This window comes from Lucilia sericata, unplaced genomic scaffold (genome assembly GCF_015586225.1).
Source record: "Lucilia sericata isolate MDLA Ls3-8-SP2 unplaced genomic scaffold, ASM1558622v1 Contig001341F_arrow, whole genome shotgun sequence".
Lineage (NCBI taxonomy): Eukaryota > Metazoa > Arthropoda > Insecta > Diptera > Calliphoridae > Lucilia > Lucilia sericata.
In genome coordinates, this window is record NW_023995285.1 from 23,985 (window position 1) to 40,468 (window position 16,484).

At 35.2% G+C, this 16,484-nt stretch overlaps 2 protein-coding genes across 9 annotated transcripts in view; one reads left to right on the plus strand and one right to left on the minus strand.

Annotated features, from left to right (window-relative positions):
- The first annotated feature begins 434 nt into the window (after positions 1 to 434).
- Positions 435 to 2,785, plus strand: LOC119611023 (phenylalanine--tRNA ligase beta subunit). The gene is made up of 4 exons (XM_037966469.1): positions 435 to 656; positions 728 to 944; positions 1,007 to 2,367; positions 2,441 to 2,785. The coding sequence occupies exons 1-4, from the start codon at positions 599 to 601 to the stop codon at positions 2,590 to 2,592; spliced, it is 1,788 nt and encodes a 595-aa protein (XP_037822397.1). The 5' UTR covers positions 435 to 598; the 3' UTR covers positions 2,593 to 2,785.
- Positions 2,786 to 8,945: 6,160 nt separating this feature from the next.
- The window catches only part of LOC119611031 (ankyrin repeat and KH domain-containing protein mask), a 33,264-nt gene continuing 25,725 nt past the window's right edge, over positions 8,946 to 16,484 (minus strand). For all 8 annotated transcript variants that reach the window (XM_037966484.1, XM_037966488.1, XM_037966489.1 and 5 more), the window contains 4 exons: positions 15,979 to 16,480; positions 10,240 to 15,776; positions 9,981 to 10,151; positions 8,946 to 9,812 (listed from right to left, as the gene is read on the minus strand). In XM_037966484.1, coding sequence (XP_037822412.1) covers positions 9,786 to 9,812; positions 9,981 to 10,151; positions 10,240 to 15,776; positions 15,979 to 16,480 — 6,237 coding nt within the window. In that variant the 3' untranslated portion in view covers positions 8,946 to 9,785. The remainder of the gene's footprint in view (positions 9,813 to 9,980; positions 10,152 to 10,239; positions 15,777 to 15,978; positions 16,481 to 16,484) is intronic.

Consider the following 16,484-nt stretch of genomic DNA (forward strand, 5'->3'; position numbering starts at 1 on the left):
TCAAAAGGAATTTAAATTTGTAAATTTCCTTTTGGCCGTTAAAGAAAAGTACTTGTCACTCAAAAACAGAGCCGTCATTTGTACGCAACAACTCTGTTCTTTTGAATTTTCAAATTTTCCTGGGCCGTTACAAAAAGTAGCTGTTACTTTAAGACAGAGCCGTCAATCGCACGCAATAACCCTGTACAACCTACAGTAGCGTCTGGCAAAAAATCCAAAATTTTCAAACACAAAAAAATCACATTAATTCATTACACACACACGAACAAACACTTTCTATACATAAATTAACACTTTAATTTTAAATTTCATCAAAATTTACTTTTCTAACTGGACAAAAACCAATTAATTTTAAATTTATACGGACCTCAAACAAGAAAACGACCAACAATTGATTAAACGCGCACAAACTGACATCTGATTGGAATGCAGGGTTGTATTTTAACAAATAAAGCAAATGACAGCAGGTTGGCAAGAAGCAGCATGACAATAATTGTCAAACGAAAATTATTAACGCGTGTGCAATTTTTTTTTGCATTTGTGGTCAGTTTCTTCCCAAGAGAAGGGGTTATTAAAGAATTTATAAATTAAATACGAAATGCCTACGATTGGTGTTAAACGCGACTTGTTGTTCCAGTCATTGGGCAAAAAATACAGTGAGTTTTGTGTGATTTAAAGTGAGAAGACAACATCGTATTAAGATTTGTTATTTTCTTCGATCTTGCAGCCGACGATGAGTTTCAACAATTGTGTTTTGCTTTTGGCCTGGAGCTGGATGAGGTCACCACAGAGAAACAAATGTTAACCAAAGAACAGGGTGATGATGCTGCTGGTGTCTCAGATGCCTCAGAGGAAATCATTTATAGGATTGATATACCAGCCAATCGCTATGATTTGTTGTGTATGGAGGGTTTAGTCACCGGTTTAATGGTATTCCAGGGAAAGTATGTCTTTAGCATGAGATTCTATTTAAGATTTTTACAATTAAACGTTTAAACTATTTCAGAATCACCCCTCCCAAATTCAAACTAGTTGAACCAGCTGATGGCAAGCGCCAGGTATTAAAAATTCTCCCGGAAACTGCCCAAATTCGTCCTTTTGCTGTGGCCGCTGTTTTGCGTAACATTACTTTAGATCAGGCCGCCTATGATTCTTTCATTGACTTGCAGGACAAATTGCATCAAAACATTTGTCGCAAACGTACTCTAGTGGCTATAGGTACTCACGATTTGGACACTATTCAGGGACCCTTCAGCTATGAGGCTAAAGCTCCTGAAAATATTAATTTTATACCCTTGAATCAAACAAAATCTATGAATGGCCATGAGTTAATGGAATTCTACACTAATCATGCTCAACTTAAACAATATTTACCCATTATACGCGATTCACCTGTTTATCCCGTCATCTATGATGCCAATGGTGTAGTTCTATCGTTGCCACCCATCATTAATGGTGATCATTCCAAGATTTCTTTAAAAACTAAAAATGTTTTCATTGAATGCACCGCCACAGATTTAACTAAAGCCAAGGTAGTTTTGGACACTATAGTCTGCATGTTTTCTGCCCATTGCTCAGAGAAATTTACGGTGGAACCTTGTGATGTAGTGCAGCCAGATGGCACTACTGTTACATATCCTGAGTTGGCTGTACGTCAAGAAACCATTTCGGCCAAAAAGGCCAACACAGCTATTGGTATTTCCGAGAGTCCCGAAAAGATTGCCAATATGTTGACGAGCATGTTTTTGGAAGCAAGCTGTAAGGATGATGATCTCATTGAAGTCTCCATACCACCAACTAGACATGATGTCATACATGCCTGTGATATCTATGAAGATGTGGCCATTGCCTTTGGCTATAACAATATAAGAAAGTCATTGCCCTCCTTTATGCATATTGCTAAACAATATCCACTTAATAAATTGACCGAACAGTTGAGAGAGCAAGTAGCTCAGGCTGGTTTTACTGAAGCTCTTACCTTTACTTTATGCTCTCGTGATGATGTAGCCAAAAAACTTAATAAATCCATTGACGAAATGCCTGCGGTGCATATTGCCAATCCTAAAACTTTAGAATTCCAGGTGGTAAGAACTACTCTATTGCCCGGTTTACTTAAGACTTTGGTGGCCAATCGTAAAATGCCTTTGCCTCTGAAACTTTTCGAAATCAGTGATGTAGTGGTGGCTGATGATGATACCGAGGTGGGAGCACGTAATGAGAGAAGATTGTGTGCTGTGAATTGCAATAAAACCGCAGGTTTTGAAGTGGTGCATGGTTTATTGGATCGTGTTATGCAACTTTTGGAAGTTAACTGGAAATCAGCCAATAGTAAAGACAACAAAGGTTACTATTTGCAGGCTACAGAGGGTAAGCTAAAATTAGTTGTTACTTTTTTATTCCAGCCTAATTAATCTTTCTATTTTCTTTGTGTTGTTTACAGATCCCTCCTATTTCCCCGGCCGCTGTGCTCATATTATGCTTAACAATGTGGCCATTGGCAAAATTGGTGTATTACATCCTTCTGTTTTACAGGCTTTTGAATTAACTACTCCCTGCTCGGTGGTGGAATTCAATATTGAACCATTTGTTTAAATTAGTTTTAACGTAAAATAATGAAAGTTGAAGTGATTTAAACCGGCTTTTTGCATTTCTCTTTTTCAATTTAATTCAAATAAAATGTTCATATTAATTTATTAAATTTTTCTCATTGTTAAGAAATGTTTTAAAAAAAGTGACTGGTAAAAAGAAAAATATTAATAAAGCTGTAAACCTTAAAATCAAGATATTTGGAAATGTTTATTAAATTTATTCCTAGTAAAACTGATATCTATTTATTATCTATCTATCTATCTATCTATCTATCTATCTATCTATCTATCTATCTATCTATCTATCTATCTATCTATCTATCTATCTATCTATCTATCTATCTATCTATCTATCTATCTATCTATCTATCTATCTATCTATCTATCTATCTATCTATCTATCTTTCTATCTATTTATCTATCTACAAAAGATTTAGTTTGGAGATTAATTCAATTACACCGTTCCTATTTTAAAGTTTTTTTAAGGCCAGTAACGCGGGCTGGGCTCCGCAGGTACACTATATTTCAAAACCATTTATTTCGACTCGAAATATGGGGCGATACGCCTGGACATAAAATCTCTTCCAAAAATTTTAAATAAAAAGACCAACTAGTTTCTCTTTTCTTTTTGTTTTCAGTATATTAGCATTTTTTCTTTAATTAGTTTTCAGTATTATTCATTAATTATTTATTACTAATGAGTTTAATATATTTTCATATCATGTTTTTTTTTGTTTTTTTTTTTTTTTCTTCAGTATGTCTTAGAAATTGCAGATAAATTTTGAAGTATTCCTCTTTTTTTTAATATAATCGTTTTAAATGCAATTTCAAGTTAATCATCAATATTTGTTTGCATTTATTCAAAAAGATGTCAAATTCAATAAGTACGTTATTAAGGATGTAGGGAATATTTTTGTTGTTTATGTTTAAAGGGTTAAGGGTTAGTTTTATCTTCTTATATATATTTAAATATGGTGTAATTAATAATAATAATCAATTTATTATTTGTTTTTTTTTTTTTTTAATCAAATATGTAAGTAATTAATGTATATGTTGGGTTTATAATTATAAAGTGTTATAATAATAATAAATTATAGTATACGCATATATATATAATTAATATATAATTTCTTTTGTAACTTTTTTGTTGTAAGTGTTGCATATAATTTTTTATATGTAATTCTTTATATTGTTGTTGTAATAAGTGGCATAATAATTATTTTTATAATATTGCATTTTTGTTTTGTTTTTATATAGAATTATTTTTTGTTTTTTATTTTTAATTATATTAAAGTAATTATTTTATTTTATTTATCTTTCAATATTTTTTATATAAATAATCTATTAAAAAAATGTCTATATTTTTTTGTTTATATCTTGTCTTACGTTTGCATGCCTTATTAATATTTTTATAATAATTTTTTCTTTTATAATAATAATATTTTTATAATATTTAAATTATAAATCATGTATGAATATGAGTTGAACAACTACTTTGACTTCTTTTGTTCATATTGAAATATTTTTTTATATTTTGCTTTTTAATATATAAATTTTTATGGATTTTTTTAATATTAGTTGTGTTTTGTTGCTAACGTTCAAAGGCAATTTCATATAAATTTAAAATTTATAAACGTTAGGAGTTAACGTGTAAAATTATACAAGTTAATTTTAACGTTGATAAAAGTGCTACCAATTCAAAAATAAAAATACAAATATTAATGTGTTTATGTCAAACAATAAAAAAATATTTTAAAATAAAATTTAAATCAAAGAAAATTACCAAATAAAAAAACCTTTTCAAGAAATTGTAAATAATTTCAAGATTTAGCAGATTTCTTCTGTGGAGTGATGCCAAGTCAGGTAATGTTCGTTTTGTTGCTAACTTTAAGCGTTAACACTCATTGATAGCAACAAAACACAACTATTATTATGCTAAAGAATTTGAATATTAAACATTGCTTGCAGCTAAAGAAATAATTTGTAAGTAATTTGATGATATTAAAACTTAAGTTTGGGGATCTGTTATTTTTTTTTTAAGGGAAGTTTTCTTTAAGAAATTCTTAAAAAACTGTCTTTAAAATTTGCATGTAAGCTGTTTAAATATTTTTTTTACAAAATTTATTAAATTATAAATCATAATATATTCAATGTTGCCGTCAAATCACGTAACAAAAACTGTCAGATTTAGTTTTTTGCAAAAGCCACTAGAAAACATCAAATTTGATCAATAGCTATAAATTTTGTAATACCAAGACTATGGACCTTATATTAGACTATAGACTAGAATATAGAGTGGACTATAGACTAGAATATAGAGTGGACTATAGACTATACTATAGACTGGACTATAGACTAGAATATAGACTATACTATAGACTACACTATAGACTAGACTATAAAAAACTAGACTATAGAATATACAATGGAATACACTGTTGACTATACTGTGGACTAGACTATAGACTAGACTTTTCTAAAAGATTCGGCATTTGCTGGATAATATTAGATATAGTTAAAAGGAAAAGGAACTCGGTGAGGATAAACTAACGAATCCAAAACAATTCGGTGCAACGAGGGCTTAATAAAAAATATGCTCGAGAGAATTTCGTGCAGCCACTGAGAAGAGTGGACACCAACGAGAGGACGAAGAGGAACGGATTCAGGAGAATATAGAGCATGCCGAAAAGACAATGAAACTCAGGAATACTTACTCTGTCGTTGCCATGGGGATTACTGCGTATTTCGATTCGAAAGGTATTGCAAAAATTCTAAAGAACTCACGATGTAAAGGTTTTGTCACCAACATTTCCATGTAAAGAGCACGCAACAATTTCGATAGGGATCTAGGTGTATTACCTTGGATCTGATGAAGTTTTCCATCCTACTAAACTTAAAGTTGACAAAAACACTTTCCCTGACTCATTAATGTAAATTTCTTTAGTGTCTAGCAGTAGTGAGGGGATATGTCATGCTAGGTTTAGGTCAGAAGAATAGCCACTCATTCAATCAAGAGTGGCTCACATGGGTCCACCTAACCGAGGTCCCATTGAGATGCCCTAGTGGTCATAAGGGTCCATTAAAGTGCTACTCACTACTTCCAGAGTTAAACCAGCCCGTTTGATTTACAAAATTTATGATATTTTTGAGGCTTATCCCAGACAGCTCCTCCATACGAGAGAGAACAGCAAAGCCGAAACAATGAAGGTAAGATATTCTTTCCTCTTCCTTCTTATTATGTTGTATTCAAGACCCATTCTTCTGGCTTGATTGCTAATTACACAGTGTACCGTTATGACTGATATTAGCGCTCTAATCAGTGCTATACGAAACCTTAACAGTAAAATTGTCCTGGAGGGCAAATTGACCTCGAAGTAAGACAGGTGGTTTCGCTAAACCGTCTGATTTCCGCCAACCGGACTCAACCGAGAGGCCTCAAAGTTAGCCCGGCGAAGACGAAAATCTGTCTTTTCACGAGAATTTAGGTGTAATCCTTTACCGAGGATTAGAGGATAGGTGCTGGGTGCTATGCAGGAGAACCATAGGCATGAAATGTGGCCTTAGTCCTACTATGACACATTGACATTATGAAAGTGTAATTAGAAGAAATCTAACTTATGCTTCAATAATCTGGCGGACTTCTTTGGACAAAAAGTGTAATCTCAAACTAATACGAGTTCAGCTGACATGCTGCTTGGGTATAAGTGGTGCCATGAGCACTGCGTCAACCAAGGCTCTGGAAACGTTGCTAGATATTCCCCCCATTGAAACATACATATAAAGGATATGAGGCGGCACTTACAGTCGAACGGCTCATAATTTTTGGCGAACTGACAAAAAGCGATTATTGAAAACGTCATCAATGTATACTGAACACATTGGAAGTCTATATTCAATCATCGGACGTGTCCGATCGCATACCAGACTCAGAATATGTCGGGAACTTACACTGATCCCATATAGAATGTTATGGTCAAGTGGAACAGTATAGCAAACACGTGTAGGAATCCAAGGACTGAATTAATAAAATAGGTGCTATAATCCCATAATTGGAATAATCAAACGGTGGATAGAACAACGTGAGCAGGACGAGAACCCTCCTCAAAATGAGCAAGTCTGAGGTTAGTATGATGGTACGTATTTTGAGTGGACATGCAGGATTACGGCCACAAAATTGGACGCGCGGATTCAGACGAATGCGGAGCATGTATAAAGTGCACAACAGGAGCCCTCCATTTCGGATTTGGTGTAATATATAGAGCCTCCTATCAACCTACCCAACTGGTTTTACTGGGAAATGCTTGTTTTGTTTTCAAGGTTATACCAGTACCATTGACCATTCTCAAATACATAAGTAGAAGTGAAAAATATTGTAACTAAAACTCAAATAAGAAAATAAAATCAATTCGGTTTTTGTTTAGTATTTCAATAAAGTATATTTTAAATAATTGTTATATTAATCTTCGTATTTTTTGTTGTAGTAATATTAATAAGTATGGTTATGTTTTCTTTTTTTTTTGTGTATATAATTAATATTATTTATACGTAATAATAATAATTATAATATGTAATCAAGTTTTATGTTTTTTAACTTGCATTAGACATATAGTTTTTTTTAATAATAATTATATTTGTTTTAATATATAGAGTAATAAATGTGTATGGTGTATTAATAAATGTTTTTGTTTTATGTAAGATTTTAAGGTTTAAAAGGAAAAAATAATTTAAAAAGCTATTTTAATATGTTTTTTTAATTTTCAGACCTACATGCAAAGTTTTAAAAACAATATTCTTGAACAAGTTTTTTAAATAATTTTAAACCACTAATAAAAAAAACCTTTTAAAGGATAAGGGGCAGGGGGTGTGGTTGTTAATTTGAGTTGGGGATTTTTAATGTTATAATAATTTTGTGGTTTTTTGTTTATATAAACTTTTTAAAAAGGTTAAAAGAAAATTTTTGTTTTTTTTAATTTAATAGAGGTTATGTTTTAAAGCAAGCGTTTTAATTATTTTGTTTTTTATATATTTTCATAATCTAATAAGTTTAAGTTTTTTTCTGTTAATATATCTTTTTTTAGTTCAAAAACAGTGCATTGTTTGAAATTTTGTTTAATTTAATGCCAAAAGTTTTTAATTTTTATAAATGTGTTAATTTAATTATTTTTTTTTTTTTTATTATTATTTTTTAAGCTGTTTTTTCTTTTTAATTTAAGTTTGCTATCAGTTGTTTGTTAAACAATTTTTTGTCATTTATGCAATAATATACTTTATGGATCATCAATTATTACGCTTATTATCCCTTTAAGGTTGTCGTGTACTTTTCATTTTTTTGGTTGCAGTAAATCCAGTTTGGTTTTTCAGTTTTTCTTTTAATAAAGCTTTAAATGAAATAAAAGAAAAGAAATAATAAAGAAACAAATTATAAAAGAAAACTATAAAAAAAATTGTTAACAATTTTCCCTTTAGGGAGTGGTTTCCTTAATTTTCTTATTCTAAAATGTTGTTTGTGAGAAAAATATAGAATTTTCTTTAGAACTTTTTCCTAAATCAAGTAACTCAGATTTAATAGAAAATTTCGGTCGATTTTAATTCACTTGATACGTAGAACAGTCCATTATCAAATCGTATACGTAATTGAATTGGCTTTTGTAACAAAAATACATTATTTCAATTGCAATCAAGGAACTAATTTTTATAAAATTTTAAACTTCGAAATGGTAAAATGTAAAGAAATTGAGCTAAAATCCATATGCTTTAGAGATTATTTTAACAGTTTTTAAACATTTTCGAACTTAAGTTCGAATTTTCGAAAATATGTTAAAAAGCCTTTATACTGAAACTAGATCAAAAATACTATAAAATTCCTAAAAAGTATTTAATTTTTTTTTTTTTTTTTTAATTCTAAGTACGAATTTTGAAAATGTGTAGAATTGAGCTCAAATCCAAAGAAAATGTACATTTTATGGATCCTTATTTTTTGGAGATTATTTTAATAGTTGTAAAATATTTTCGAACTTAAGTTCGAATTTTCGAAAATATGTTAAAAATCTTTTTTACTTCCCCCATCAACTTTTTTTAAACAACAAATAATAATGAAACCACTCCTTAATAATATGTATGCACATCTATCTAAGTATCTGCTGGTTCAATAAATGTTTGTTCACTTTTTTTCGAGTTTTTTTAATAATGATTTTGTTTTTTTATTTATATTTCATGCTTTTTTTATATATGTATATATTTATTAAATATTTCAAAGTGTGTAGTAGTAGTAGTAAGTAGTAGCTATTATATAATATATATTTCAAAAACATTTTGTTTTTTATGTTTGTAGCTGCTTACAGACTAACAATGTATGTAATTTTCCATATAATATGAGTTTTATTTTTTTTTTTTTTTGTTTTCTTTTTTTTGCAATCAAAGATTTATCTTTTCCAGTGTTTTGAAAGTTTTCATTTAATGCATTTTGTTTTCATGTTAAATATAACAATATAAGAAGAGCAGTAAAGAGTTTTTTGTTTTTATTAATATGCAAATATTTTTCAAAAAACTGTTTCATTTTGTTTTTCATTTTTTTCTACATACAAAAAATAAAAAAAAAAATCCCAAAACAAAAAAATAATAATAATAATATTCAAGGCTTCAAGCGTAAAATGTTTGGAGTAAAAAAACTCATAAGAAGAAAATTAATATTTACGTTTTAAACAAAGTATAATGATAAATTAAATTCCAACTCGTTTTAATTCAACCATTTTCATTCATTCATTAAATCATTTAATTTTTGCAATAAGATCTCTTGTATTATAACTTTTGTTTTAATTCATTTCAAATATTTTTGTAGTGTTTTTTTTTTTTTTTTTGTTTTTGTTTAAGCTTAATCCAAAAAATATATATATTTTTTTAACTTGTATTGAAGAGTAGTACGAGTAATTATTAATTAATAATAATATTTTATAAATATTATTCTTGGTAGTATTTAATTTTTTTTTTTATGTTTCCAAATCAAAAAACTTTATAGTTTAGAGAGAGAGAAAGTGATAGATAATTGTGTGTTTTTTCTAAATTAGCTCCTTCTTGTTTTTTCAGTGTCCGGATTTATATTTAAAGAATAAGCAACGCTATTCATTTACGATTGTTGTTAGTTTACAGTTGCTGGATTACTTTTTTCTAGATTCACTGGCTGATTTTACGTTTGCATCATCAATTGGTCCAATTGCTGGTCCAAGTCTGTAAAATATAATAAAAAAGGTACATGTTTTTATAGAAATATATAGATAGATATATATGTATATGTATATAGATATATAAATAGATAGATAGATAGATAGATAGATAGATAGATAGATAGATAGATAGATAGATAGATAGATAGATAGATATACATTTCAAACTTACATGTTTATCATGATGATCCCACAATTCGATCTTTTCCGGCATATGAGACATATCATTACCACCAACATGACCCAAGAAATGTGGATAAGTTGTATAAGTGGGTATAAGATTCATTGGCTGATTCTGATTCAAATTTGGTGGTGGCATAGTGTTATGATAATCCAAAGCCATCTAAATCATAAAACAAAATAAAATAAATCGTTAAATTTACCGTCTACATTTGAAAATACAGAAAAATAAGCTTTTAATTCATACTCACATGAAATTGATCTTGTTGATGATGGTAATCGGCCGGACCGCCAAGACCCGTTAGACCGCCTATGGTACCAGCACCAGCTGCACCTTGATTGTAGTAACGATACTGCTGCTTCATCCAATTTGAATGTTGTTGCTGCTGTTGTTGTTGCTGTTGTACGGCTGCGGCCGCTGCTTGCTTATCGGCGGTGGTGCCCAAAAGCCATGGTGGCAAAGGACCAGTTGGTATACCAGCACCTGGGATACCAGCTGCAGCTGCTGTCATAGCAGCCAAATTATCATCCATTGTAGCTAAACCAACGGCACCAGCTAAACCTCCTACGCCCATGCCCATATTTGCCATACCTGGATAGTTATTGTACTTCCATGATGCCCGTTCTGTACCAATGGGTCTGGGTATTTTGCGCATATCATCGGCCGATTGTTGACCTGGCATTTGTGGGGGTGTTTGTAGGAGTCCAGCAGGATTGTTGGCATTGACATTGCCACCCTGACTGGGTGACATGGCAGCTGGTGAATTGGTACCAGCACCGCCCAGACCACCAGTTGAGCCATTCTCCAAATTTAATATGTCTCGGGTTGAAGGTGGTACATAACCACCGGCTGTAGCCATGCCAGCATAGTCGGTGCCATACCAACGCTGATTTTGTGTTTGCCCTGTTTGAGGTTGAGATTGGGGACGTTGCGGTGCTAAATTCTGGCCAACATTTACGGGTTTTCCTGGTGTGGCATTGAAGACATTTCCTTGTTGATTCTGTTGAGTTGGTGGTTGTTGCTGTTGGTGGTATAAGGCTGAAGCCAAGGCTTGTGATGATTGTGTTTGTGATTTATTGCCCGGCTGTTGTCCGCCAAATACCGAAGCTCTGGGATTGAGTCTAGAGTTGGCCGAATTGTAGCCCTGCTGTTGCATAAGACTGGGATCAATTTGGAAGCCCATGGGCACAGCAACATTCATTTGATTAGTGGGATCGTAGAAACGTGGTTGTTCACCTATAGCTCCGGCAGGGTTATTGCCACGATTCAATGAATTTGAGGGACCTATTGGGCCAAAATTTAGTGTATTTCCCGAATTATCTGCAACGTTGGGCTGTGCCGATGGCGGAGATTGTTGTGTAGAATTATTGGAGGCATTCGCTCTATGCTGGCCACTAGTCTGGGGTCTTTGTATAGCCAAACCACTAGGAGGTGGTTGTGATACATTTCCAGGATTTGCTTGTTGTTGCTGTGTTGGAGGACATGTTGCAGTAGCTGCTTGACCTATGGCTCCAGGTGGTTTAATGACATTAGGCGATATAGCACTATTATCTTGTTGCTGTGGTGCAGCCTGACCGGCATTAGCAGCTGATGGTGGGGTCAAATCATTACCAACTACAGATATACCAGCTGGTGACCTTGCTGCCTGCGATGCTGTAGATCCTATAGGAGCTACACCACTCTCGGGCAAAATAGTTAGTGTTTGCTGAGAGGCTACATTGAGATTGCTTGTAGCGGCATTTCCCGGTGGTGTGCTGGAGTTGGAAGCTTTAGAACTTCCCACGGGAGAACTTAATATATTGCGGTTGTAACCAGGAGCCTTAGAAGCATCTGCTTGAGGTACATTATCATTAACCAAAGCATTGGGATTAGGGTAGTTCTGTGAATTATCTGCACTGCCCCATTGGGACTGATGATAATCATTGAAAAGTGAGTATTCGCTGCTTATCTTGGCTGCCAATTGAGCTCCAAAGCTACCAGGTGTAGATAATGACGCTGATCCTCCAGTCGGATTAACATTGTCACCTAGGTTGCCAGTATTAATGTGCAAATTTTGTTGCTGTTGCATAGATTGTGTTGCTTGTATAGTGACATTGTTGTTAATATGTCCTGCCGATTGTTGTTGAGCTGTGGGTGTAGGAGCTCGTTGTTTATTTGGAGGACCTATTGGGGTCACAGAACGTGCAGTTGTGTTCGAAGAGGCGGCATTATGATTTGCTGCTTGAGCAGCTGCAGCATTTGCTGCTGCCACAGCAGCTGCAGCCTCGGCTACATTAAATGTTCCTATGGGACCGGATAGGGTGTTATTGTTTTGGTTCAAAACTCCTACACTTCCCAAGGAGGGTATAGTTGAGCTGGGTACAGGTTTACCACGTCCATATGGAGCTGTTATTCCCGATCTTTGCAAACCTCCTAGTTCCGACTTCTTAGTAGGAGACGAATTGTTGCCAGTTAAAGATGAAGTAGCGGCGCCACCTGTTAGCAGTTTAGCCGCAAATGTTTGATTATTTACTCCAGATCCTCCAAAAGTGGTTCCAGTTGTTTTGCCTCCAGGAGTTCCAGCAGATTTCTGACTAAAACCGGGTCCTGACAAACCCTTACTATTAAGATCTTTATGTTTCATTTGATTGCTGTTATTAGAGGCTGCACCTACGCCTGAACCACGGCTAGATGTGAGTGTTTGCTGAGCATAGAAAGGTTTTGAAGGTTGTGTTCTACCTATGGCAGATTTATTTTGATTTGAACCAATACCTCCTTGCAACTTTGTATTCGATTTGGAATTCAAATTTCCGGTTGTTTTCGAGTTTAGGTTAGTGCCGGGCGTAGACGAGGCAGACGATGTTGTTGACGATCCTGACGACATATTACTGCTTTGTCCGCCACTAGAGGACTGCATAGCTGTTTTGTTATCCCATGTTCCAACTTGCATGGTCGAGATTGAAGATGGCGGAGTGGTCGACGCAGGAGGCACCACGGATGCTTTAATAGTAGTATTAATGCGTGGTAACATTTGTAATATATCCACATCAGGATCCTTGATTAGAGCTAAAATCAACATGTGAGCCTGTTTGGTAGCTTCCGTAAGTCCCTTAATGGTTATACTACGTTCAGATTGATTTTTGCCTTGTTTCTCTACTTCAATGTGGGCTCCTGTAGTGGCTCTTATGGCATTGATGTTACTGCCAGCGCGTCCAATTACACGGGAGATGGCATTGACGGGAACTTGTACCTTTTTGCAGGTCATTTCGGGGGCTGTAGATGTAACGGTGGTAGTTGTCGAAACTCCAGGTACGGTTATGGTCGTAGACGAGGAAGAATTTGACGAGGAAGAGAGGGTTGTTGAAGTACTGGACGTAGACTCCTTGCTGTTGATCGCTGTTGATGTAGAAGTATTACTGGAAGCAGAGCCAGATGTTGCAGACGCAGTGGTCGATTGTTGTGTTGAACTTTTGCGTACAACCTCTTTCCAGCCGTCTTCTCCTCTTTTGGGTACACTTGTGGCTGGGTGTGGTTTATTGTTTGACGAAGTCGAACTCAACGTAGTGGAGGCAATAGATTCCATGTCACGTTTGTTATTCTCCTCAGCCGTTTTGGAAGCAGAGAATATTAGTGATTTACGATTACCAGCGGAAGATGTTTCCGATTTATTATTACTGTTTGCTTGTTGTTGAACATGAGCGTGCTGTTGTTGCTGTTTATTATTATGAATATGACTGTGGCTATTTGTTTGTGTTGCTTGCGGTGTTGGTTGATACTGAGCCGTTCCTGCGGCTGTTAATTCTTTGGGTGCCAAGTTTTCTTTTTCCTTTTGTTTATTGGACTCTTTCTTTTTGTTGCCGGCTGTTGTGTTGGTGTTAGAGCCAGTATTCAAAGAAGTATTGTTGTTGTTATTAATAACTTCTTCTTTCTTATGTTGATGATCCGATTTCTTGTTGCTGGCATTTGCATTGTTGTTATTACTTTGAGTTTTAGCAGCTAAAGTATTTTGTTCTGCAGCATTTTTCTTGTTACTGTTAGAGACAGCCTTTGAGTTGGTACTTTCGTCTTTCTTTTTATTGTTCTGTTGCTGTTGTTGTTGCTGCTGTTGTTGTTTTGCAGCTGGGGCAGGTTGGACTATTTGAGGTTCTTCTACAACAGGACTACTGTTGCGAGTATTCTGCTGTTTATTTTTCTTTTTGTTTTTATTTTTACCTCCCGCACTAGCACCACCGCCAACAGACTTGTCATTGTTTTGTGAATTTCCAACCGAAGCCTTAATATCGGTGCTGGAGCATGAACCTTGATCTATACCAGAGTCACCTTCTTCACGATAATTTTGAGGATTTTGTTGGTCATCATCTTCATCGGCGGCATTGTTATCCTCGTGATCAGATTCCTCATCTTTGTCGGAATCTTTATCGTCTTGTTCTTGCTGATTGCTTGAGCCACCAGTGGCTTCTTCCATTTGGCGGCGCTTTTCCTCTTTCTTTTCCATTTTCTTCTTCTTTTTGCGCTCACGACGACGAGCAGCAGCAGCTCTCCTGCTCTCTTCACGAGTTCTCTCCATATCCAATTCTTCCAACAGTATCGAAGCATTCTTATTGGCCTTAACGGCTTGTGCCTCTTTTGCCGCTCGTATGATTTTCATGCAATCGTAGCATTTCTCCGACAGCTCCTTATCGCTTATAGTACTAATGAAGCGATTCATTTCCTGATCGGAAGGAAACTGAGTGACATATTGTACCATCCAACGGACGGTCTTGGTGTGACCTTTACGGAAAGCGGCCATTAAACAGGAAACACGTCTATTGTCTTGTGAATCTATATCGGCATTGTGGTTATATAATATATCAACGACGCTCAAGTGGCCACCATGGGCAGCCAACCATAGGGGTGAGTTGCCCTTTTTATTCTTTACCTCCACCGCCGCTCCACGAGCCAACAGTAATTCAACGAATTTCAAGTGGCCCTTATCGGCGGCTATAGTTAAGGCCGTGTCTCTTGAGGTGGGTACTGGCGCTGCATTAACATCAGCTCCCTTGTCTAACAAAACACGTCCGACTTCTATATACCCACCCGAGGCGGCTTCCATGAGGGGCGTTAGACCAGTCTTAGCGCGATGTTCGACATTGGCTTTACGATCTAACAACAAACTAACCACCTCATGTCTGCCCTGGAAGCAGGCCAAGGTTAAAGCAGTATTACGGTTGGTCTCAATCTGAGCATTAATATCCGAACCCTGATCTAACAGCAATTTCACCGCTGCCGTATGACCGTTCATAGCGGCCAACATTAGCGGTGATATGCCCAATTTACTGCCAGTTCGTGAATTAATCTCAGCGCCATTACTAAGCAACAACTTTATGATGTTCACATAGCCACCGCTAGCTGCCAAACTCAATGGTGTATAATCGGACACATTGCGGTGTTCCTTATTCGCTCCTATGCCCAACAATAGTTCAACAACTTCATAACGTCCACCTGAACAGGCCAACGATAGTGGTGTATCTTTAGTACGTTCAGATTGTGCCTCCAAATCGGCGCCATGTTTAAGTAGAATATCTACAACTTTCTCATGACCAGCAGTCGCTGCCAAAATCAATGGTGTAAAGCCCTTCTTATCGCGATGTTCTATATTTGCACCACGATTTATGAGTAACTCAACTAATTCTTCATGGCCTCCGGCACAGGCGAGAGTAAGAGCTGTGTCATGATTGGAATCAGTTTCGGAATCTACATCGATGGTTTTGTCTAAGGCAGTAGTTGCGGCAACTGTTTGTTGATATTGCTGTTGTGCGGCAGCATTGGCTAAAGAAGCATTATTGAAAAAAATAATTCAAAAATAAATAAGAAACAACAGTTAAAGAAAACGTCTTGAATATGGCCAAAAACGGGATTTAAACAAATTTGTATATACAATATCTTGAAAACATTATGTTATAGAGAAATACAGAGTTTAGATCAGTATTCAACGCAATCCTTTAGAAATGTATACTTAGATTTCACTTACCTTGACTACCGGCTGCAGAACGTAGCAATGAATAACGATTACGTTCCTTGCGTGACTGTTTGTCGATTACCTTCTTAGCAATACCACCCGGCATTTTGCTACTACCAGAACTAGTGGAGGCCTGGGGTGGCATTACCGACGATGCATTGGCCACAACTTGATTTAAAGCTGCTGTCAACGGTGCTGGTACGGGCAGTTGTTGATGTTGTGTTACGGCAAGTACGCTGGCTGCATAACCAGCTGCTAACATTTGTTGTTCAAGCGAAGTTTGATGTTGTTGCTGCTGCTGTTGTTGTTGTTGTTGTTGTTGTTGCTGTTGTTGTTGTAGCTGTTGTTGTTGTGGCGTTAGAGCACAAACACTGCCCAAACCGACATCAACAGCGGCAGCCATAGTTGACAGCGTAGGACAAAATTGATTGGTAACAGCACGTGATGTTTGAACTTGTACGGCATTTGGATGAGGCACCACAACAGATGATTGAGTCTGTGTAGAAACTTGAACCTAA